The sequence below is a fragment of the Mustela nivalis genome, assembly GCF_964662115.1.
Source record: "Mustela nivalis genome assembly, chromosome: 6".
Taxonomy (NCBI): Eukaryota; Metazoa; Chordata; class Mammalia; order Carnivora; family Mustelidae; genus Mustela; species Mustela nivalis.
Genome location: NC_139025.1, coordinates 27,824,601 through 27,850,788, shown reverse-complemented (window position 1 = coordinate 27,850,788; position 26,188 = coordinate 27,824,601). Strand labels below are relative to the sequence as shown.

The 26,188-nt window shown below is 39.3% G+C and overlaps 1 protein-coding gene across 4 annotated transcripts in view; it reads right to left on the bottom strand.

Annotated features, from left to right (window-relative positions):
• TTC8 (tetratricopeptide repeat domain 8) overlaps positions 1-16,588 on the bottom strand; it is a 57,816-nt gene extending 41,228 nt beyond the window's left edge. The window contains exons 1-2 of one of the 4 annotated variants that reach the window (XM_082734258.1): positions 16,399-16,588; positions 2,567-2,596 (exon numbers count right to left, since the gene is read on the bottom strand). In XM_082734258.1, coding sequence (XP_082590384.1) covers positions 2,567-2,596; positions 16,399-16,512 — 144 coding nt within the window. In that variant the 5' untranslated portion in view covers positions 16,513-16,588. The remainder of the gene's footprint in view (positions 1-2,566; positions 2,597-16,398) is intronic. The other 3 variants (XM_082734261.1, XM_082734259.1, XM_082734260.1) reach the window with 3 other exon arrangements.
• Between the last annotated feature and the right edge of the window lie 9,600 nt (positions 16,589-26,188).

Genomic DNA, 26,188 nt, shown 5'->3' with positions numbered 1-26,188 from the left:
AAATGTGATTCCATAAGAATTCACTTTTTAAAAAAGGTAGAGATCTATATTTCAGTTTCTGGAACCTAATTCTTCAGAAGTAGAAATAATGATGGGAATCTTGTATATTTAAAGATCTATAATAAAATCTATTTAACCATTACTTAATTTTAAATTTCATCAGTATTTGAGAATATTAATCTTCCTGATTTTCCTTCTGTCCTAACAAAAATGACCTTGAAAATCACATACCACTGCTTGATTAAACATCAGACTGTATTCAAAGAACTGCTCTTGGCACTGTGAACAATTCTTAGGATTTTGATGAAAACAGCAGATGGGGCTTTGGCTTTAAAAAAAAATTAAAAATTTTATTTTGGAAACAAGCCAAGTATGTTTTACAGCCCTAAAATCCTCTGTTGAAATTTAAAAAAAAAAAAAAAGTTCAAAACTAATCAGTGATTAAAGTAAACTGCATAACAAAGCATAACGGATGATCCCAAACTGCCCCTTGGATCTGCATAAAAACATAAATTGGTATTATCAGATAATGTTTAAATTGTTACTAAATGACAGGGTCATGTAGTAAATATACTTGAATACCCATCCATTGGAAGTACTGTGAAATCAACAAAAATCATAGAAGTGGGGCGCCTGGGTGGCTCAGTGGGTTAAAGCTTCTGCCTTCCGCTCAGGTCATGATCCCAGGGTTCTGGGATCTGGCCCCACATCGGGCTCTCTGCTCAGCAGGGAGCCTGCTTCCTCCTCTCTCTCTGCCTGCCTCTCTGCCTACTTTTGATCTTTGTCTGCCAAATAAAGAAAAAAAATCTTTAAAAAAAAAAATCATAGAAGTGTCGGAACTTTTCTCAAGGGAAAAAGCACAGATTCTCCCAATCTAAGCAAGTAATCATCATGTCAGTTATGTCCTTCTTTGTCTGTGAAACACAATCCCATCTCATTTGCCTACTGAGGCAGTCTACAGGACATTCCTCTTGAGGCAAAAACATCAGGGAAGTAATGCTTTGCTTGTACTATCTTCTGTGAGGTTGATCCAATTTTAGTTATGAAAATAAACAAGGTGAAAACTCTAGTGAATGAGCAAAACATGTTTAAATTGCCCTGTTCCTTTTAATACAGGATTTGAGGCCACTCGTTGAAGACATAAAAGAAACAATTTTGTTAGGTTATTATTAGAATAAGGCCACCAAAGAACAGTGTGTCTAACCTGATTGAGCCATCATAAGAATCAGTAACATTTGATACTCTGCCTACTCTATGAAAATGAAAAACTGAAGCACAAAATATTGAATTGTTATTGTGAAGCATCATTTATTTTGAAGTTGTAAAAATGTGCAAAGGAGGAAGGCAAAATGTGTGAATAATGAGCTCAAAAGAATCCTGTCAGATTTGTTCCCTTTTTATTCTTTTAGATCACTATCGAGTGGATGATTCAGTCTACAGTAACAGAACAGAAAAGCAATACTAAATACAGATCCTTCATCAAGTTCCTGCGCTGGCTGGAAACTTACAAATGCCATTTACAGCTTTAAAACCATACAGTGCAAATTATTGGTGTTTTAATTTAATTTTAACAAAATCTTCCAAAATTACTGAAAACAAACAGCACAGTACTTACTCTTTTTATAGTTTAGGTCCTTCTCAAAGGAATTGTGCATATATTATGCAAAAAACAGTTCTGTACCATCTATCAATTTGGTAATGATTATGAACATTGTGGACAATGTTGAAATTCTTTTCAAGAACGGAGTGCTACCTTTTAACCCATTTAAGGGCTTGTTTAATGCCACACAGACCTCTATCAGAGTACTTTGTATCTTACTTTCTTCTACACGTTTGGATGATTACTCACATGAACCACATACGAGGTTCCAAACTGTTTATTTACCTAAAAACCACTGTTACAATTTTCTGTCATGTGGTGGGGCAAACACCTGGAAATACTGAAGCTCTCTGATTTGTAGCACTTTCATCTCTTCACCGTATTCCCAGACCTACTGGAAACCCTCAGAGTTAAAAGCTTCACCTCCTCTCCTTGGATTCCCTCCAGACTCATTCACTGGGTCTCATCCAGTTAAGCAGGTCTCTCTATCCTGCAAGAATTTGGTAGACATGGCTATCTGGCCAGTAGTGTTCCTTCCTTTCTTCCTCATGGTGGCAGGCACCGCTCTCTAAAACCAAGCCCTTCCCAAGCAGAGTTAGCCTAATCTTTGCTCAAGACACTGTCCTATTCATCATGGTCTTTCTGGACACCTGGGGTTCTGCTGATTTCTTGGCTCGCTCGCTTTCTAACTCCTGATTCCCCTTGCCTCCTTCTCTAATTTTCTCATCCTCTGGTCAATATTGGTCATTTCTATTTAAACTCCAAGTCTTAAGACCATAAGACTACTCATCCGAAAATGTTGGAAATATAATACTTTACATAAAAAGGTACAGAACGTCTGGTAGAGATGGCTAATTTTATAACAGCACTAATAGATATGCAGCGAGTTTTCTAATCTATAGGACCATGTAAGCAATTGAAATTATAGTATTCTCTAAACTAAAGGTTGCTAAACTAAACCTTTACCTGAGACACTGGCAATTCAGGATCTGGTTCCTGGAAAGCATTAAGAAGGTAGTAAACATTTTTAAGAAATACGGTTTCTAAAATAAAAAGTCTTAGTGACTAATTAGGTATGCATAGGTGGACTCAAACTCATTCAGTAAAAATTCAAATATTAACTTCAATCTTTCCCCACAACTGTTTTCAAGAGTTTTGGATATATTAATACTAATATTGGTATTAGTGTAAAACTAATATACACTGACAAGTGCTGAATTTTCTCCAAGTAGGAAATTCTAATTACTCTAACCTCATTTAAAGCACAGAGAAGTTATCTTAACTACTTATTTAATGAAGACACAAAATCTCAGAAATTACAATAATTTTACAACTATACCAAGGAAACATTTCTTTATACTCAAAAATAAGTTCATGGTGGTTAAAACATTCAGACTTTAATCACTTGGGGAGGAGGAAGAAAATCCACATACTATAAGCCCTTCTGCTCCACATATAAGTAATGGGATTAGTGCCTGATGATAAAAAATTAATTCTCACTGTAATGCACTCTGAGAAATGTTTATAAATAGACTATGTCACATATATTAGTGTCAGGTGTTAATAAACTCAGGGTTTTTTCTGTTCAAACTAAATAGAAATCCACTGGGAAAAAGTCAGAGTTGTAACAAATGTATTTAACAAAACATTTACATTTATTTATCTACAGTTAGCAACCTGCACTGAACACTCAGTTGGCAGCATGTTTTATTAGGGAAGCTACTAAGAAACAAAATAGAGAAAGAAAAAGAAAAGATCCTTCCTTGCCTTGCTTTCTATAGCTCTAAAACCCAAAAGAATACCCTAAATATTTTTTAAGAATATATTATGCGCACAAGCAATGTGTAAGCCATCTGGTCACCATACAAAGATAAGCAATTTCTATAGCATGACACCCAGTAGGAACATGAGAGGCACAGGTTAAGCTAGGCTAGAAAAGCAAAGGCTCAGAGGGTGGGGTTCAGAGAATATTTGGAAAGCAGCTGCACCAAACACAAAACAGCAATGAAGAATACATCGCAACTGGAGGTTTTCAATTCCAGTGTGTATAAGGAAGATCTGGAAAATTATAGATTGCTTAGAACTCACAGTCCATACTTAAACATACTGATACAGGCAATGAGATGACATAAGACATAACCCTGTCTATTCTTTCTTCTGTTTATTTGTGGACACGCCTGAATGACACATGTCTCTCATTTAAGTCTCATAACCACCACCGGAGGGAGGCAGGTCAATGTTCTTATCCATTTGACAGATCAGGAAACCAGTTCAGAGAGGTCATATAATTTGCTCGAGGTCACACAAGGAAGCCAGAGCTCTTCCTTGCCAGCACATCTTGGAGATTAAAAAATGACTTGGACATAATAAGGCAGGATTGAAGCATAAAGTGTAGGAGAGTACAAGGTAAGTCCATATAGAAAGGGGAGGAAACGTTAACCAGAGGTGACTGCAGATAATGGAAAGGAAAACAAAAACAGGTATAAGAGCTAGAAGCCTCTAATCGTTAAGTAGAAGCTGGATGCCTGTTATTCTGCCAAGAGCAAGAAGATGCTTCCAGTGGCCCAAATTCAAACCACCAGCTCAGCCTCGGTGTTCTGTTCACTGCTAAAGGTCTTTGTGCTCCCTGGGGTTCTTCTGTTCCACAGGAACACATCTGTGACTTACCACACAGGTAAAGCATGTGGGGAAATGACAAGCAATGAGAGGGTCAGAGAAGACCATGAGAGGCTTAGAGGATGGGAAGGTGGACAGAGAGGTGATGTTGCTTAAATGGGGGAAGGAGAAAGACAGAACCAGGAGTGAGGCAGAGAACACGTTAGTCCCACAGCATGTCCCTGACATAGCTGGTCCCCTGGCTAGGTGCTGAAAACATTCTATGAGGAAGGCATGCAGAGTTATATACCTTGCAGTAAAATGTATCAAATGCTATATTCAAGTTAGGGGCCAGTTAAATATGACTTAGAGGAAGAGGGGGAAAACAGAATACATGGGAGATAAGAAGAGAGTCAGAGAAAAGGGAAGGAGATTATTCTGGAAATTATTGAGTACCAGGGATCTATGAACTGTATTCAACATCACTCTGTCATCAGTTTCACTGAACACTTTCCTCACAGGTGCGTTCCAGGTTACCAACAATCCTTTCAGAAAAATATCAGTGATTTTGATCCTGCATGGAAATTGCATGAATCCTGCATGGAAATCTCTCTAGCTATCTAGAGACAATAGCAGCTAACATTTGTGATCACTTACTATATTTTAATGAACTTAATTAACCCTCACAACAACCCTTTGAGGCATATTATCATCTCCATTTTACAGATGAGAAAACACTCATCCGTATATAGGCAGTGTATAGGCAGTATTTGAACCCAGACACTCTGGCTCAAGAGCCTGAACTTTGCTGAGTATATGAGATCATAGCAAGGCATGAAAGCCGGCTACTATATGGTGAGGGAGACCAAGGCTGGGTATGGCTGGTCTGGACTGGAGATCCATCAGGAGTAGCAGGACTAAGAAGGAAAAGTCCGGATTTTTAAATTTAGAGGTAGAGCAAAAAAAAATTTTTTTTTAATCACTGGGACTTTCATCTGTGGGTCTCTCAATTAGAGTCTGTTATTTAAATTAATCCATCCAAATAGGGAACCACAAGTCAGGTTCATTTGGTCTAGCAGATTATTTCCATGGGCATCAACAAAGTTGAGGCTAGGGGAGCCTGGTTGGCTCAGTCAGTTAAGTGTCCAGCTCTTTTTTTTTTTTTTTTAATTTTTTTAAGTATCTAACTCTTGATTTCGGCTCAGGTCATGATCTAAGGGTTGTGAGATCAACCCCTGTGTCAGGCTCCCCTTGTCGGCTCCATGCTAGTGCCTCCTAGAGCCTGCTTAAGACTCTCCCTATCACAATGGACTCTGGGGAAATAAACCAAGGGTTATAGAAGGGAGGGGGGTGGGAGATGGATGAGCCTGGTGGTGGGTATTAAGGAGGGCATGGACTGAATGGAGCACTGTGTGTTATACACAAACAGTGAATCATGGAACACTACATAAAAAACGAATGATGTACTATATGGTGACTAACATAACACAATTAAAAAAAAAAAGAAAGAAAAAAAAATTCTCCCTCTCTCTCTCCCCCACCAACGTTCTCTCTTTCTCTTTCTCCCTCTTTCCCCTCTCTTAAAAAAAAAAAAAAGAAGAAGAATCACCATGCCTAGCCTTAGAGTTAGAAGAGCTGGGCTCGATCCTCAGGGAGTCACTTAGCTGCATGACCTTGAACAAATCATACAATCTCTGTAACCTAGTCCTCCTCTTGAATTGGAGCAGTAGGGTCTATATGGGGGGTTTTAAAAAGAAAAGCTTGCATTTTTAAGAATATTTCATAATTTTTAGAGTCTTTTCACATATGCTATCACAGTTAATGAAATGTAAGGTGCTATCACTTTCAATAAGTATCAGTCACATAAACAATTCTATAATAAATAGGCACCAAACTCGCTAGTACTTCCCTTTTCAGAACGAAGAACTCCCAGTTGTGGCACATCAAATTAAGACCTCCCTTTGACTCTCCTTCAAAGTGAGTGAGTGAGAGGACAGGGAGCAGTGACACTGCCTAGAACCAGCAAATACTCATTAGCATCAACTTCAATTCACATCAGTTTGCTTCCTTCCTTCCTCCCCAGGGTAAGGCTTTCTCTCTTAGGGTGTTGCTGTTACTTCAGGGAATCAAATCTCTAGCTAATTCTGAATGTGACTTCTTAATTGCCACCAATACTTACTCTGGCTAATGAGTCTGACCCAGCTCTGTTCTGAAACTACTGAGACATCATTCAGATGGTAGCAGTAACAAGAAGGGAAAAAAAAAAAAAAAAAAGTAAGAGAACAGAGAAATGGATGGATGTCAGAAGGTTTGGGGAGATCTAGGGACCAAGCAGCCAAGTAGGAATGTATATCTAGAATTCAGCGGGAATATAAATTCATAAAATGAACTGCTCCACAGAGTATAAGAATCAAAAGATTAAGTTTGGCTGAGTCTCCACGGTCCCAAAGAGGAAATAAATTCGATAATCATATAGAAAGATGGCTTTGTTTTGTTTTGTTTTGTTTTGTTTTGTTTTGCCTGGAGCACCAGATCATTGTCTCAATCAACTACTAAGATGTGGCTCACTGGGGACCCCTGGTTCCATGTCTTTCCTCTAAGCCAGTGGCTTTTAGCCTTTTCTCTATCTCCAAATCATTTACAATAATAATCCCCTCTCTGTATCATCTCTCATTATAAGTAGAGATTGGGGAGGAGAATGTGAATTCCCATTCAAAGCCAACACTCCCACTCCCAGAATCACTGATTTTAATAATTTGAAAATCCATCAGAAATCTACCCTGTAATAAAAGCATACTGTCTTTTAAAAACCTCACTGCCTGAAAAATCTGCATGTTTTATGAACTGTTTAATTATAATGGAGCTAAAAAAAAATTGGGGCTGGTTTTAAAGCCATGCATCTGACATATGGAACACAAAGAACAGTAATCAGATTAAGCAACTAATCAGGATGATGGACATGAGCTGTAACAGCAAGCATTCCCTCTGGGTCACATTGCTGTGCGGAAGGAAGACCGTTTTGTATTTCTCCCTTTTGTATCTTACAACTTACAACTACTTGTTCAATCATGATTGAAAGAACACTTTGAAAAAAGACAGAACCTCTCTATGAATTTCTTGTTCTTGCTGTATTTTATCAAGCAGGGAAGCTACAATAAATTAACCAGTTATCTTTCTTTCTTTATTCCCAAGAGATCAGAATCTTAAAGTCATGCTTACAGACCCTGCCTTCTTAGTTCTCACTATTCCGTACCTGGGGAAAACAGTTCACAATCCATCTTCTTCAAGAACCTTGCCCCATTACCAAATACCATGTTCTTAACAGTCAACCTATCCTCCAGTCCTTTTGTGTCCAAATAAAAATGTATTACTCTAAGGAAACATGCTATTCCATGCTCTACCTCCCTGACCAGGCTAACTACTCTGACTTTGGCAAGAATCAAAATTAAATAAAATCCAGATGTCCTAATGGAAAGTACAAGGCACGACTTAAATATTTTTGTTTAATAGTACCAAAATTGTATCTCTTAAAGGAGGAATAAAAGGAATAGTCTCAGAGGTGGGCTTATCCTAAAAGGCTAATGTATTGGGACCAAAATGGGATTTTTGAGAAGCTCCCTGGACCAGCTTAAAGAAAAATGAACAAATAACAAATCACTTTAGAGAGGTTCTCCTCACCTGGGACAAAAATAAGCAAACCAAAAGTGAAAAATAACATCCCAAACAAAAGCTATTTTTGTCTTAGGAGGGGGAGGGGGAAATCCACTTGGCACACGGAAAAAATAATTTAACTTCCTTGCTCTTCCGTGTGTCCAGACACTGCTTCAAAGTCATTCATTTGTATTAAAACCGGTTTGGTGGCACAGGAATGGTAATTCAAAGAGCTGTGGGGGAAAAAGACTCTAAAATGTAGAAGCCTCAAAAAAAAAAAAAAAAAAGCCCATGAGGCTAAACGAACATGTGAAGACAAATCAGCTAACTGCAGAGCTGAGGACCATCTGCTTCTGCTCTGATCACATTTCTGCTGGCTTTTCATAGATCGGTAGTCTTGCCATCATTTAACTTCCTCCACTGAAACAATGAGAGCATCATATGAAATGCCAATGATGATAACTACTATCAAAAATACTCTCTTGGAGGAATCTAGGAAGAATTTTCTTAACTGATTAAAAAAACAATAAGATGGGAGCACCTGGGTGGCTCAGTTGGTTGGGTGCCTGCCTTTGGCTCACGTCATGATCTTGGGGTCCTGGGATCGAGCCCCACATCAGGCTCCCTGCTCACTGGAGAGTCTGCTTCTCCTTCTCCCTCTACCCTCTCCACCCCCACTGTGCCCATGCTCTCTCTCTCTCAAATAAATCAATAAAATCTTTAAAAATTATAATAAAAAATAACAAGGTATATAACATGTTCACTTGCTACATTTATATTTTGTAAGATGATTGTCATTATGATGATAGTTAGCACCTCTATCACATCTGCCATGTGGAACACAATAGCACCCCTATCACATCACATAATTACCATTTCTATTTTGTGGTAGGAATAATAAAAACAAAAAACAAAACAAATCAAGAAATGAGTTAAGAATGTCCATAATGCAATTACATTTATTTGAAAAGGTAAATGTGTTTAGGAACCTATAGGGGTGGAAGGACAAAAAGGTCCTCAGGCAACTAGGATGATCTTTGTAAACAGAAGGGAAGGTGGTACACACGGATAATGCCATCAAAATACATAGGGGTGCCTGGCTGGCTCAGTCAGAAGAGCATGCAACTCTTGATCTTGGGGTTGTAGGTTCGAGTACCGCATTGGGTGTGAGATTCCTTAACAATACAATCTTTAAAACACACACACACACACACACACACACCACACACACAAACATGAATACAATCAATACACTCATTCAGCAGATACATAATGAGAACCCCTGTGTAGCAGACTCTGTGCCATACCATACAGATGTGCCATCCTGGATTCATGTTGTAAGGGAAGGAAAGAGAGTTTTCAATTTCTTAATCAAATGAAACTTCTTAAGCTTCCTAAAGCTCTTCATTATTTGTATCATCACTCCAACATAAATATTTTTAAATGTTTTAATTAAATAACAAAAAGGCTATGAAAAACCCATAGCGAATACCATTCTCAACGGAGAAAAACTGAGAGCTTTCCCACTAAGGTCAGGAACACCATTATCACCACTGCTATTCAACGTAGTACTAGAAGTCCTAGCCTCAGCAATCACACAACAAAAAGAAATTAAAGGCAGCCAAATCGGCAAAGAAGAACTCAAAACTCTCACTCTTTGCAGATGATATGATACTTTATGTGAAAAACCCAAAAGACTCCACACCAAATCTGCTAGAACTTGTACAGGAATTCAGTAAAGTGTCAGGATATAAAATCAACACACAGAAATCAGTTGCATTTCTATACACCAACAACAAGACAGAAGAAAGAGAAATTAAGGAGTCAATCCCATTTACAATTGCACACAAAGTCATAAGATACCTAGGAATAAACCTAACCAAAGAGGCAAAGAATCTATATTCAGAAAACTATAAAGTACTCGTGAAAGAAATTGAGGAAGACACAAAGAAGTGGAAAAATGTTCCATGCTCCTGGATTGGAAGAACAAATATTGTGAAAAGGTCTATGCTACCTAAAGCAATCTACCTATCAAAATCCCACACATTCTTTTTCCAAGAAATGGAACATATAATCCTAAAATTTAATGGAACCAGAAAAGACCTCGAATAGCAAGAGGAATGTTGAAAAAGAAAGCCAAAGTCGGTGGCATCACAATTCCAGACTTCAAGCACTACTACAAAGCTGTCATCATCAAGACAATATGGTACTGGCACAAAAACAGACACACAGATCGATGGAACAGAATAGAAGGCCCAGAAATAGACCCTCAACTCTATGGTCAGCTAATCTTCGACAAAGCAGGAAAGAATGTCCAGTGGAAAAAAGAGAGTCTCTTCAACAAATGGTGTTGGGAAAATTGGATGGCCACATGCAGAAAAATGAAACTGGACCACTTCCTTACACCACACACAAAAAGAGACTCCAAATGGATGAAGGACCTCAATATGAGAAAGGAATCCATCAAAATCCCACAGGAGAACACAGGCAGCAACCTCTTCAACCTCAGCCTCAGCAACTTCTTCCTAGCAACATCACCAAAGGCAAGGGAAGCAAGGGCCAAAATGAACTATTTGGGACTTCATCAAGATCAAAAGCTTTTGCACAGCAAAGCAAACAGTTAATAAAACCAAAAGACAACAGACAGAATGGGAAAGGATATTTGCAAAGGACATATCAGATAAAGGGCTAGTGTCCAAAATCTACAAAGAACTTATCAAACTCAACACCCAAAGAACAAATAATCCAATCAAGAAATGGGCAGAGGACATGAGCAGACATTTCTGCAAAGAAGAAATCCAGATGGCTAAGAGACACATGAAAAAGTGCTTGATATCACCTGGCATCAGGGAAATACAAATCAAAACCAGTGCTTGATATCACCTGGCATCAGGGAAATACAAATCAAAACCACAATGAGATACCACATCACACCAGTCAGAATGGCTAAAATCAACAAGTCAGGAAATGACAGATGCTGGCGAGGATGCGGAGAAAGGGGAAGCCTCCTTCACTGCTGGTGGAAATGCAAGCTGGTGCAACTACTCTGGAAAACAATATGGAGATTCCTCAAAAAGTTGAAAATAGAACTACCCCACGACCCAGCAATCACACTACTGGGTATTTACCCTAAAGATACAAATGTAGTGATCCGAACGGGCACATGCAACTGAATGTTTATAGCAGCAATGTCCAAAATAGCCAAACTATGGAAAGAACCTGGATGTCCATCAACAGATGAATGGATAAAGAAGATGTGGTGTGTGTGTGTGTGTGTATATACATATATATATATATATACATATATATATATGAATACTATGCAGCCATCAAAAGAAATGAACTTTTGCCATTTGCAACGATGTGGATGGAACTAGAGGGTATTATGCTGAGCAAAGCTTAAGTCAATCAGAGAAAGTCAATTATCATATAATCTCCCTGATATGAGGAAGTTGAGAAGCAACGTAGGGAGTTTGGGGTGTAGAAAAGGAATAAATGAAACAAGATGGGATCAGGAGGGAGACAAACCATAAGAGACTCTTAATATCACAAAACAAACAGAGCGTTGCTGTGGGGAGAGGGGTAGGGAGAGGGTGGTGGGGTTATGGACATTGGGGAAGGTATGTACTATGGTGAGTGCTGTGAAGTATGTAAACCTGGCAATTCACAGACCTGTACCCCTGGGGCTAATAATATATTATATGTTAATTTTAAAAATAAATAATAAAATAAAATAAAAATAAGAAAAAGGCAAGATTTCTACATACTGAGGGAGACCATACCAGGAAATATTTCCAAAATGAAATAACAAATGGGCACAAAATACACAAATCTGTGCTAAGAAAAGTATACAGTAAAGGAACTCTCAAGCACTGCTGGTGGGAATAAGTTGATGCAGCCACGGTGGAAACAGCATAGAGGTTCCTCAAAATATTAAACAAAGAAATACTATACGATCCAGTAATTCCACTCCTGGGTCATTACCCAAAGAAAACAAAAACACTAATTTGAAAAGATATATGCACCCCTGCGTTTCTTGCAGCATTATTTACAATACCCATGATACAAAAGCAGCCATATCCATAACCACAGATAAAGAAGATGCGGTATGTGTGTACCATGGAATATTACATGGTCATAAAAAAAAAGAATAAGAGGCGGGGCGCCCCGATGGCTCAGTGAGTTAAAGCCTCTGCCTTCGGCTCAGGTCATGATCCCAGGGTCCTGGGATCAAGCCCTGCATCAGGCTCTCTGCTCAGTGGTAGCCTGCTTCCCTCTCTCTCTGCCTGCCTCTCTGCTTGTGATCTCTGTCTGTCAAATAAATAAAATCTTTAAAAAAATAAAAATTAAATTAAATTTAAAAAGAATAAAAATGTAAAAAAAAAAATGCAAGCCATTTGTAACAACATGGATGGACCCTAGAGGGTATTATGCTAAGTGAAATGAATCAGGCAGAAAAACACAAATACCGTATGATTTCATTTAAAACAAAACAAACAAAAAGCAGAAACAGATTCAAATACAGAAAACAAACTGATGGTTGCTAGAGGGGTGGAGTGCAGGGAGTTGGCAAAATGGGTGACAGGGAGTGCGAGATAGAGGCTTCTAGTTATGAAAGGAATAGGTCATGGGAATAAAAGGTACAGCATAGGGAATATAGTCAATGATACTGTAATAGCATGATATGGTGACAGATGGTAGCTACACTTGGGGTGAGCACAGTATAATATAGAAAAGTTGAATCACTATGTTGTACACCTGAAACTAATGTAACATTACATGTCGACTATACTCAAATTAAAAAATAAAAATAATTACTTTAAAAAGAAAAGCATACAGTGGAAAAGCATAGTGTTCAAAGGTTGAGTCAAGAAATAACTAACATGAGTGAACCCTATAAACTTTTCAACAGCCCTATCCAGCTATCAAAAGCCCAGTTTGGTAAGGTAAACTTCCATTCCTGATGAAACAATGCATTGTTCTGGCAATATATATAGTTCTTACTTAACTAAACTACCTGAGCAAGACAAATAAAAAGATTACAAAGGAAAGGAATATCATCAATTTCTTCTAGGTCTGGTACTAATTCTCTTAGGCCTACTATGATATTTATAGGAGCTGAACATATCAACCCCTGCTCAAAACAAGAAAATACTAACAAAGAGTAACATTTTTTTAATGTCTGTGGTATTAGACATTAACTATATCACATTATAGACTATTCTTTCAAATCCACAACAAATAGGCCCAGACCTAACAAGACTTACTACCCTAATGATCTTAACCATGTCAATGGGTAACCAATGCCTACAGCAATATTTCCCTATAGAAACCTGTGTCTTTTTCTTCATTATCATTATCAAAAATCACAGTTCTGGGGCACCTGGGTGGCTCAGTGGTTTAAAGCCTCTGCCTTCAGCTCAGGTCATGATCCCAGGGTCCTGGGATCGAGCCCCACGTCTGGCTCTCTGCTCAGCAGGGAGCCTGTTTCCTCTTCTTTCTCTGCCTGCCTCTCTGCCTGCTTGTGATCTCTGTCTGTCAAATAAATAAATAAAAATCTTAAAAAAAAAAAATCACAGTTCTACCAAATATACTTTGTAACAAGTCTTTAAACCACCAAGAGGGTCCATGAGGCCTAATGAGAGCTATACAAGAAACCAAATAAAAAGACCCAAGCCCTTACCTTCTTTAGCTGCTAATTCAGGAGTTGTAGACAAAGTCTCTTTATCTTACTCTTCCTAGATAAAAAGGAGCAAGATCTCTACAGCCTCATCTAAACCATTAATGAAAATACTGCTGCTTTGCCCTGCACTTTCCAAAATGATCTCTCTCCAAGATGATATGGGAGCTATCTGTCCCTCTGCCCCATCCCCCAAAAGGCGCCAGAGATCACATAAGTTTCAGAGTACTGTCTTAATCAAATTTCGTTAGTTTCCTTCCTTCAGGACTTCCCAGAACCTTTAATCCAAGTACACAAATATGTCAAAATTCTTTACTATTTAGCTAAAATCTGGAAAAAGGCACAGTAGATGGGAAAATGTACTGGGAAATGTTGAGAAACACACCATTTTGAAAAATTTGGCTACATAAGGGCCAAAGAGGCAGCACAGTATAAAGACAATAGGTTTGCAAGCTTAGTAATTTTGGACAAATTACTTCACCTTGTGCCCCAGTGTAGTCAATCTACAAAATGGTGGAAATAGTACCAACTTCCTAAAATGGCTGAGGATTAAATGAGATGAATTGTAAAATCCTCAGAACCAAGTCTGACACAGAGTAAATAATAAACGTTAGCTATTACTTTTGTTACCAACTTTGCAGTGTTATTCCAAGCACAGAAATACATGTAATTAACACAACTTACACCTGGTAAGTAACAAGCATTCAACAAAGGGTAATTTAATTGAACACATATAAAATTCTGATCACAGTGCTTAGCACAAACTAAGTCTGAATTCACAGGCACAGTACTGTAGTGAATTCACTATGATTATGTTACTAAGATTATAGGATCTTTTTATTTAAAGATTTTAAAAATTTATTTGACAGACAGAAAGAGAGGGAGAGAGAGCACAAGCAGGGGGAGTGGCAGAGGGAGAGGGAGAAGCAGACTCCCTGCTGAGCAAGGAGTCTGATGCGGGACTCAATCCCAGCTGGGATCATGACCTGAGCTGAAGGCAGATGCTTAACTGACTGAGCCACCCAGGTCCCCCAAGATTATAGGAGCTTAACCATTATAGGAGCTTAAACAGTGCTGCTTTGCCTTTAACAGTGTTTCCCCATAAGACTGCATCTCCCTAGTATGATAACAATGAAGATATCTGAGCCTTGCCCACTTCTAAAAGTAAGTTTCAGAATTATTGTATTAATCAAAATTGGGCAAAATTAAGTTCCTTTTCTTCAGGACCCAGGGCCTTTATTATGAATCTTGAATCTCTAAGTAGGCAATGTACAGTTCCCAAATGCATTGACTGAGGAAACTTCCTTTCACTGAACAGTTCTTGGGACTATTGCTCTGTGGAACACAGAATGGAAACTGCCCTAAACTGATGGAAAAACAGAAACAGCATGTAAAGTACTTGCAAACCATTGTGCCAAGAACAATGTCTGGTACATCACAAAGAGTTTTAACAAACTTTTGCTGTACAGATGTGAAGGGGTCATGATTTTGTAACATTCCCAGACATACTCGATTTTGGAAAAAAAATTTTTTTAGCAGCATCTGTAGGACTACCGTGGCAAAAAATACACTTAGAAAAATGCTTCCTGGGGCAGCTGGGTGGCTCAGCTGGTGACCAGCTTTTGATTTTGGCTGGGGTCATGGTGAGGGTCCCAGGGACCTAGGCAGAAGCAGGCTCCACACTCATCAGGAAGTCAGCTTGAGGATTCTCTGCTCCCCCTTCCCCTCCCGGCCAGACGTTCTCTTTCTCTCTCTCTTTCTCTTAATAAATCTTAAAAAAAAAAAAAAAAAATGCTTCTTCATGGAAATGGAATCCTATTAACTAACATGAACAAACACAAAAGAATCTAGCTTTGTATTCCCACTAGCATGGATTGTTCTAGGATTGTTCTATCTAAAAGTCAAAACATTCACCTCAACAGGATATCCTCCAGCCACTTGCTGGGAACTAAGGCAGAGCCTAGTAACAGTGTTCACACATATACCTGCACTTAGGTAACTCCCCTCAACGTCCCCTTTTTTTTTTTTCTAACATCTCCAGGGGAACACCACTAGAGGAAAAGTTGGAAAACCAGCTTTTATCAAAAGCACTGACAAACTGCCACAGCTCTGCTCTTCTTTTTTCTCCTTTTTGCCTCTTCCAGGAACTACCTGCACTGGAGTATACGACCATTTTCGCTCTTTAATATCTTAATTCATCTTATTACTGCAGTACAGCAATAGTTAAGTTCTCTTAAAACCACGGTAATCATTCCTTCTTTTAAGGGGTCTTTCCCCCTCATCTTCCCCTCCTAGATTCGCCTTTCTCTAACTTGTATTTATCCTCAAAATGCACTCATACCCCAGAATCAAAGCCTCCTTGACTCTTGGAAAACAATCTTAAGATGAAGTGGAGAGATCACAATGTTTGGTCCAAAAAAGAAAAGAAAAGAAAAAGCTGCTATTTCAACAAGAGGTGAGAAGTTACAGATTTTGTTTATACATCACTGTCTTATAAATTAATAATACACACGCAGCGAACTTCAGAGCCCATCCATATGCAAGTATAAAGGACTTATCAAAGTTCTGCACCAAAGTAAAATTCGGGATTTTTAAAGTGTTCCTCTAAGGGACCCGTAAAGGAAAGGGGCTGCTCAAGTTTGAGGAGGGACGGCCATGGCGCGGCACTCCAGAGTCCCGCGGGGACTCGGGGACGCCGCCAACAAGGACGAGCCAGCCGGGTTCGAAGGGGTTCCAGATGCCTATGCTGACCACACGGTCAAGTTCGCCCTGGGCCTTCCTCCCCGGAGCCCCCACCCAGCGGCCTGGGGACCCCCCCAGTGCCCTCTGCCTCTCGCTGGGATCCACAGGGCTGACAGGGTCCGGCTGGTACCTGGTCGTAAGGGGACTTCTCCAGCATCTGCGTGCACAGATCTGCGCAGAGCTGGAACTTCCTGCGCCTAAAATAGCTCCAGGCGAGGAGCAGCGGCTCCATCTCCGAGCCCATGGCGGCCGGAGGCGGCCCACGAAGGACCAGGGCCCGGGCCAGGTGGGCGGGGTCGGGAGCGGGAGGCGTCCGGCTCTGCCCGGCAACGCGGCGGCGAGGGCCTTGCCTGAGGGGTGCCCGCGTCGCGCCTGAGATCAGGAAAATGAAAACCCGGCTCGAGCAGAACGCAGCTACAAGGCTTGTCAAACCTTGCTTGCCAAGAGGGTGTACTTTTAAAGGATACATATTTCATTAATTTCGAGAAGAGGGCGCCATGGATAAATGAAGAGGTAGTGCCTTAGACACCTACAGCCAGGGCCCTCCACTGTCGCTGAGGAGGAGCGGTTGCCTAGCAGCCGAACGCTCTGCTTACGGTGCGAATCCGAGAGAAGGCGCAGGAGCTGACCCTCAGACGGGTCCCTGTGCTCTTCCCGTGCATGCATCCTTGCCCCTATCATTGACCCTTCTCGTGTTCTCCTGTTCACAACCATGAGAACAGTTTCTTCAATACCATACTGTCCACCAGAACCCAAAGACTTACATCCTAAAATTCTCCAGTTTGTTTCTTCAAGTCCTCAAAAGCAACAACAACAACTCAGTGTTCAAAAAGGGGCATTGGATACGGCTTAGTCCAAACGACGCATTTTACGTAAGAGAAGCTGAAATCGGCTCAGAGAAGAAAAATTATTTACCTGAAGTCTCATAAAGTTAGGAAGCTGGACTGTAATCCGGGTGACTACAGACTGCTAATACAGTTCATTCAACAATGCGTACAGATTCTGGATTATAAATTGGTGACGTTTTTACAAACGAAATAACGCAACACAAAAAATTAAAAGGGAGCTTTCTGAAACGCCGTCTCCAAGCAATTACTGTGTGTCAAATGCTTACTTGTGCAGAATGATTTCTTTAGGCACAGTTCTGACTTTGCTCTAGAGATTTACACAGATGACAAATATCTTTAATGGTTATGACAAAAGAAGTGTGACCGGATTAAATCCAGGTAGACTTCATTATGGAGGACTAGGAGAAGCAAGAGAGAAAAAATTAACTTGATACTGAAGAACTTTCTGGTCAGGTCTGAATTTCCTTAGCAAAGATAAATCACTCAGTTTTCTCAAATGCTAAAGTACCGTAATGCAGACATTATCTTTAATCCAGACATTTCTTTCATAGGTATCAAAACTAACTTTCTACTGAGAAATGGGTTAATATGAGTAGGTTATTTTTTTTTCCTTTACTAAGCAGTCTTTCTTGAATTTTTGCATCTTAGAAGCAAATAGTTATGGTTATTGTAATTACTCTATTTTTGTTTCCCTCAAAGTGCCTCTAGAAATGTATGCTGTCCTAAGCAGCCTACCATTTCTGGGAGTCCGGCTTTAGGACCGCATATGCTGCCAATTGCAATTGGGCTCAGTATTTCAAAGGGGCTTTTTATTTTCTGATAAAATGTAAGCAGATGGTATGTAAGTAATTCTCAACTCCAGATCCTTATTAGACAGATTTTTTTTTAAGATGTTTTATTTATTTGAGAGAGAAAGGAGAGAGAGGACGAGAGCGGGGTGAGGAATAGAAGGAGAAACAGACTCCCCCACTGAACAAGGAGCCCCATGTGGGGCTTGATCCTGGGACTCTGGGATCATGACCCCAACCGAGGACAGCCACTCAACTGACTGAGCCAAATAGGGTCCCCAGACAGATTTTTAAACAAAATTTTTTACTTTAAATTTCCCCTATTGTTAACATTGTTAACATTTTATGTTACTGTGGTGCATAAATCACCACAAAGGAACCAATATTGGCACATTGCTATTAATTCCATAGTTTATTCTGATTTTAGTAGATTTTCCCTGATATCTTTTTTCCATTCCGGGATCCCACTTTGGATATCTTATTACATTTAGTTACTATGTCTCACTTCCCTTCTCTGGTCCTGTGGCAGTTTCTCAGACCTTATATCTCAGACCTTGACAATTCTGAAGAGTACTGGTCAAGTATTTTGTAGCATGTCTGGAAATCTTTTAAAAACAGATGCTCAAATCCCATCCTTAGAGATTCTAAATTAAATGGTTTGATAGTAGGGGCACCTGGGTGGCTCAGTGGATTAAAGCCTCTGCCTTTGGCTCAGGTCCTGATCTCAGAGTTCTGGGATTGAGCCCCGCATGGCGCCCCCCATCGGGCTCTCTGCTCAGCAGGGAGCCTGCTTCCCTTCCTCTCTCTCTGCCTGCCTCTCTGCTACTTGTGATCTCTGTCCATCAAATAAATAAATAAAAATTTTAAAAAATGGTTTGATAGTACATAAATAAATAAATAGTTTGATGTAGAGCTAAAGCATCAGGTTTTTTTGTTGTTGTTGTTTTTTAAGTTTTCTGGCCAATCTTAATAAACAGGCAGAGTTGAACTCCATGTTGAGATCTACATGGTCTTGCATTGTTGTTGTTGTTGTTGTTTTTTAAGATTTTATTTATTTATTTGACAGATAGAGAGTGCAAGTAGGCAGAGCAGCAGGCAGAGGGAGAGGGAGGAGAGTCCCTGCTGAGCAGGGATCCCAATGCCGGGCTCGATCTAAGGACCCTGGGATCGTGACCCTAACCGAAGGTAGCCACTTAACCAACTGAGTCACCCAGGCACCCCAGTCTTGTGTATATTGAGAGTACTGCCAACTTCCTATACAGAATAAGGTTTTTGTATGTGGGAAAAATAAATGAATAAATACCTAAGTATATAAATAAGTATGGAATTTTAAAAGAGGCATTAAAAATATTTTAGGGCCACAAGAATTCATCTTAGCTTCTTTCAGAAGGTTGTTATTTTTTTTCTTTTAGAAAAGTCAAATGGATAAGAAAAATTGTATATTAGCAAATTGCAGGATGTGAAGCGTGTCCAAATGTAGCATAAACTTTAAAAGGTTGTAAACCTTTGTTATTTTTTAATCATGTAAATACATTAATCGATAACATGAATGTATAGCTAGACTTTATTACATTTTTTATAATTTCTAATCCATAATGCAGAAACCATTTTTTAAATGGCGTGCTAGTAACAGGAAGAATAGTAAATATAACAGTTCCTAGTGAAAAGGGTAGATGGGAATTACTAGAGCCATTTTCCTACTGAAGAAAATGAAGCACAGAGAAACAACTTAATCCCTTTGAAAGAGTCAGTTTTACAATCAGAGCTCGATCTCAGTTCCTGGATCCTTATCTTTTGCTCTCCAGCAACTAGATACCTCTTTCAGTTAATTTGGTTTAAAGTCAAATGCCAAAGATAATGTAACTTTAAAAGCCAAAGGTTAAATTTTCTTGAATCTTAAATTGGTATTATTCAGGCCATTTAAACTTAAACCAAAAGGAAAGCAAAGTTAAAAATGGAATCCTCTCTTCATCAACAAGTGTTTGTATAGGCCCCTATGCTTGGTGAAAAGAACACAGAGATGAACAAAAGAGGTGTCCAGCCCCAAGGGTACTTAGAATAAAAAGTGTTTAGTGGAAAGCACAGTGGATTTGAGGTCAGACTTGCTAGCTGTGTTTTCTCAGCTTAATTTTCTCAAATTAGGAATCAATATAGAAAAGAGGTTAAGAAGTGGGCTCTGGAGCTAGATTTCCTATATTTGCACGTCTGACTCTCCCGTGCACTAAATGTGGGGATCTTGGGCAAGTGGTGTGTAATGGACCTATGCCCCAGATATGTGCTTCATCTATAATATGATGTGTGTTCACTGCATTCTTTTAGAATTTTTGATTCTGCGTTAAAGGACAAGAAAAATAAACAGGATGGATGAAACTCGTAAGAAATGTTAACTATAGATAGTAAGTATATTATAGACTTATAGGACATGTTAAACATAGAACAGACATTTATGTGTCAAAGACATTGAAAGGATGAAAAAAATGAAAGTGTTACTTGTGGATAGAAAGAGATGGAAAGCAAAATAAACCTTAAATATGCATAAAGCATGGATCAACTTTATCAACTCAAACTGGCCACCCATTGGTATCACCCATTCTAGCACATTTGCCCTCTGCTTAAAATACATACTGTTGGGGTACCTGGGTGGCTCAGTGGGTTGGGCCTCCTCCTTCAGCTAACGTCATGATCTCAGGGTCATGGAATTGAGCCCCACATCCGGTTCTTTGCTCAGTGGGGAGCCTCCTTCCACCCCCTCCCCTGCCTGCCTCTCTGCCTGCTTGTGATCTCTCTCTGTGTCAAATAAATAAAGTCTTTTAAAAATAAAATATGTACTGTCACGGCCGGCACGACAAATCGATAAGGAACACGAGGGTAAGAAGATGGTGAAAAGAACTTAAGAGACAAAGAGATGGGGGCAGGAGGAGCACTGAGGAGGATGTCCAACAGTGCTAAGTTTATTCAAAGCACTGAGGCCATATATATAGTGATAATAGGAGAAGCAATACACCTGTGTCTAGTTAAACAACCACGAGTTCCTCATGACGCCAAATGGCTGATGCAGTGCAAATACAGCAAACCTGAAAGTTATTTATGGGCTGTACTAGGGCAGCAAGGACCAGCAACGAACTTTTGACCCCAACCAAATTGTTCTCATTTGTTTAGCAAGCGTGTGGGAAGTCACGTAGGCGAGCGCACAACACATAGCACAGACCCTTTCTCAGTGCTACTCAACTTTTCCCGTCCTAAACCTTTGGTTAGGTTATTCAGACTTTAAAGGAGGCACAAGTCAGGGCCTGGTTTGGTGCTCATCTCAAGCCTTATTGCGGCCTCCCACAATGTACTGTTGCTCGCCAGATTATCACAGACCTATAGCTGTAGCCATGCATATTTTAATAGACTCTTCATCTCTCCAAGAGAGCAAGCATATATTGGCACCACAAACCTTCTTCCATCTTTGAACTTTCTTGCCTGCCCTTAATTCTGCTTCTTGTAACCACACCGCCTGCAGTAAGGGAAAGTGGTGCAAAGACAGAACATTGAGCAACCCATACGCAATGTGGTCCTTCTATTTGTGTTAAATTCTTAACCTACCCAATTCCCTTTCCCTTTGCTTCTCACTGTAGATTTTAAGTTGATTCAACAAACTAGATGATCTGAGCATTTTAATTTGGTCTATGAACTTTTCAGTTCCAGGAATTGTGGGATCGCCTACCAGTTTGTGTACTTAGAGGCCACCATGCCATTTCTCCACTATGTATAAAATGGGGACGACAGTGATGACTGCGACAGTGATTGATGATGATGTAGTGACTATCTTATGGGATGCTTATAGAGATCAAGCCAATTTAATTTAGGTAAGGCATAATTACATTGTCTTTTCAAATATCACAGAAACACATTGGGATGGAAACCAACAACATATGCAACCAAGGATTGCCTCAATTTTCAGTCAGGCACATTTATTACATGCTAGAGAAAGAGCACTTTGAGACAATACTGAAGAAATTGAGGGTGTTCTTTTTTCCCCAGTTTCTCAAGAAAGTGCATAATAAATACCTACTGAAATTTATGAGTGGGTGCCTGAGTGGCTCAGTTGGTTAAGCGTCAGCCTTCGGCTTGGGTCATGATCCCAGGGTTCTGGGATGGAGTCCCTAGTTGGGGTCCCTGTTCATCAGGGAACCTACTTCGCCCTCTCCCTCTGCCCCTCCCCACCGCTCATGCTCTCTCTCACTCTCACTTGCTCTCTCTCAAAAAAAAAAAAAAAAATCTAAAAATTAAAAAAGAAATTTATACAAAAAATTTTCTTGATTCCCTATTATGAGATGCCAGGGATACAGAATGAGTAATGCATGGGAACAAATAAGTACAATAAAAGGAAATGGGAGCCATGATAAACCTATGAAGGGACAAGAGTATAAGTGAAGACTCAGGACTGGGCAACTTTATCTCTTCTCCGTAGTTGGCAAAGGGCTCTGCAGTCAGCAGCTAAGGAAAAGCTTCACAACAGCATGAAATCATGTGATCAGGAAAGAAGGTGTGGAAAGAAGGAAGAAGAAAAGGTGGGCTGAAGCCAGATCCTCAGGAGTATGGAACACCATGTAATAGTTTGTACATTCAGTAAAAAGCCACCAGGGAAATTTTGCCAGAGAATAAAAACAACTTGACAGACTTATGGTAAAGGCAGAAAGATTACTTAGGATACTACTGCAATAGTTAAGGTACAAGATGCTAGAAATAATAAGCACAGACAGAAGGGCAAAAAAAATTTTAAAGAAATAAAATCAGTAGGACTTGGACACTCATGGGATAGGTGAAGGGCATTTGGCTAAGAAAAGAGAGAAAGCTAGTCCATCTCCAGGTTTCCAGGTTGTCATCAAGATCAGAGTGAAGGAAAAGGAATGGGTTGAGAAAAAAAAAAGAGAGAGAGAGATTGAATTTAGACTGGGGGATATTGACTTTATTGTCTCTGGACAGCCAGATGGAGATATTCTGTCAGTAACTGGAAATGCGTATAAGAGGCCATGGAAAGAGCTCAGGGATGGAGACAAAATTTGAGACTCATATAATTATATATCTTCTCATTAAAGGTGACGGAGAGGATGAGATTACCCCTCATGGAGAATTAGTGGAATGAGAAAGAAAAGAACCAAAGACATAACGCTGCAGATCACCAACATTAAGAGACAGGTAATGCAGATGTCCATCAACAGATGGATGGATAAAGAAGATGTGTTGTATATATACAATGGAATATTACTCAGCCATCAAAAAGAATGAAATTTTGCCATTTGCAATGATGTGGCTGGAACTAGAGGGTATTATGCTAAAGGAAATTAGTCTGTTCAAAAAAGACAAATACCGTATGAGTACACCCATATATGGAATTTAAAGAAACAAAACAGAAGAACGTAGGGGGAGGGAGGGAAAAATAAAATAAGATGAAAATTGAGAAGGAGACAAACCATAAGAGGTGCTGAACTCTAGGAAACAAACTGAGGGTTGCTGGAGGGGAGGTGGTGAGAAGGGATAATTGGGTGATGGACATAAAAGAGGGCACTGGATGTAATGAGCACTGGGTATTATATACAACTGATGAATCCCTAAATTTTACCTCTGAAACTAATAAAAAAATGAAAAAAAAAAAGAAACCAATAATGAAGATAAAACATACCAAGAAGAATTGATCAGGCATGTAAGAAACCAGATATAAGAAAAACAGAGTGTGATATCATGAAACCAAAGTACAGAGAGAGTTTCAAAAAAGAAGAAGCAGTTCAACCATATTAAATTCTGACAAGAGATTATGGAAACTAAAAAAAAAAAAAAAAAAAGTTAATTACCAGATTTGTCTATTAGTCATCTGTTTACAGTATTTGTCAGTGTCATTTCAGTGGAGTCAAGAAAGAAAAGGCAAGGAAATCTGAGTGCAATTGGCTGAGGTAAGAATCAGACCTAAGAAATAGACACAGGAATATTAGGTTATTCTTTTCAAGGAACACTCACTCATGCAAGTGATTTTAAAATGCTTGCAAAGCCACATGCCTATGCTTGAATTAATAAAAGTTTTGTACTTTATCGTGGTTCACCATATACTAAATACTGTAAGATTTTTTTAAGCTATAGGGTTCTACTACAGGTAGTTGGATAAACCACTAATTCTGCAGTATAAATTTTTTTCTAAAGTGGATATGAGCTGAAGTAACATGTTTATACTCTTTTTGCTCAGGGAGAAGTGATACTTTTATAGTTCTGGATTCTGCTGAAAACTGAGTTCATTATTAGCACAAGCATGGGACTTATTCTACTTTCTAAGTTTAGAAAAAAGCCATAAAGTGAACAATTCTCAGCAATATATAAGTAGCATTTGCTACTCAATATTAAAATAGGAATCACTGGGGTGCTTGGGTGGCTCAGTCAGTTAAGCTTCTGCCTTCAGCTCAGTTCATGATCCTAGGATCCTGGGATTGAGCCCCACATCAAGCTCCCTGCTCAGAGGGTAACCTGCTTCTCCCTTTCCCTCTGCCCCCAACCCCTGCCCACTAAGGCTTTCTCTCTCCCTCTCTCTCAAATATGTAAATAAACCCTTAAAAAAAAAGTAGGAGTCCACTAACAGATTATCTACTTACCAACATGACAATGGTATCACTTATTGAGCTCTTACTCTAGGTGGGTTGGACACAATATTAGGTTCTATACATGCTCTTAACTCTCCCCTCTAACCCTGCAAGCTTGGTACCATTATTGTCCCCATTCTACAAAGAAAGAACAGACAGAGACTTAGACTTAGTTGTTTGAGGGGTCATTCTGCTAGTCTGTGGCAGACTCAAGATTTGAACTCATGTTAGTCAAGACCCCACACCCTCTGCTAAATGTGCAACTTGTATTCTTTCAAGTGTACAAGATGCTCCAGCCACACTGAATTTCTCCTATTCCCTCTACGCTTCGTGTACTTTCAGCATTTCATGCTTTTGCATGTGATGTCCCATAGCTGCAGTGTTTTATCTCCTTCCCCCCTGCCTTTTGCCTGTTTGGCATAGTTCCAAGCCAAAGTTCAACTCTGCTTAAAACTCTACTGATTCTCCAAAGACCTGTCTATGGGATACTCTCAATACCCCCTCTTATATAAAACCCGTTTGTGCGACATTTCAGTATCTCCCTAGTAGACTTTGGGGTTACTCATACCTTCCCAAAAGCCTAGCACATGGTGCCTGGATGGCAGTAGACATTTCACAGACTTCCGTTGAGTGAAGCTCAGTGAATACCATACTTTTCTACTAAATTAAAAATTGACAGTTATATTTTGAAATAAATAGTTTAATGTCTGAATATGCATTTCGACATCTCTTTATATGTTTAGGGACCTGATTTTAACCATGTCAAAACTTAGTGCTATACAACTTGTTTTCATTAAAATGTCAAAGCCTTTGAAGATCAGTCTACATAGATATAGTCTACCTAAATCAATTTGAAGATTCTTTTCTCTTTTTTTAAGATTTTATTTATTTGTTTGACAGATAGAGATCACAAGTAGGCGGAGAGGCAGGCAGAGAGAGAGAGGAAGGGGAAGCAGGCTCCCTGCTGAGCAGAGAGCCTGATGTGGGACTCATCCCAGGACCCTGAGATCATGACCTGAGCCGAAGGCAGAGGCTTTAACCCACTGAGGTGCCCCTGAAGATTCTTTTCAAAGAGAATTAGAAAGGGATAATCCTAAAAAGGTTAAAAGTCTATCAAACTGATTTTCGCTCTTTATTTTCTAAAATGATCAATTTAAAGATCTTTACATACTTTAAGACATATATGTATGTGTATATATATATATCTATGTGTGTGTGTGTGTGTGTGTGTGTGTGTGTGTATGGTACAAGTTATCAAAAAGTTCATTTATTTTAAGCAGTGGATATTTTTTCTAATACTTTTCTATATGTATAATTCCAGTCTTGCTAGATGAATTTTTCTTAAGATCTCAAACTAGCTTTTTTCCCCCCAGGTAATATCTTTGACACTTCAAATAGCTTCTGATACAGTCCTCTTGACTATTTGTTATTCACCAAGCATTTATTGAATGCCTACCTGTGCCAGGCACTTTCTAAGCTATGGGTATAATGATTATTAGAGCTCTCTCCGGTCGTGGATGGAAGAACAGATTACAACTATTGGTAAACTACTAATATACCTATCCTAAGCCATAGCCAACATCATGATACTCAACTCAATGATACCCTTAGAAACATTCCCAGTAAAATCTGGAGTAAGATGTGCTAGCACTACTATTACTTAATATTGTTCA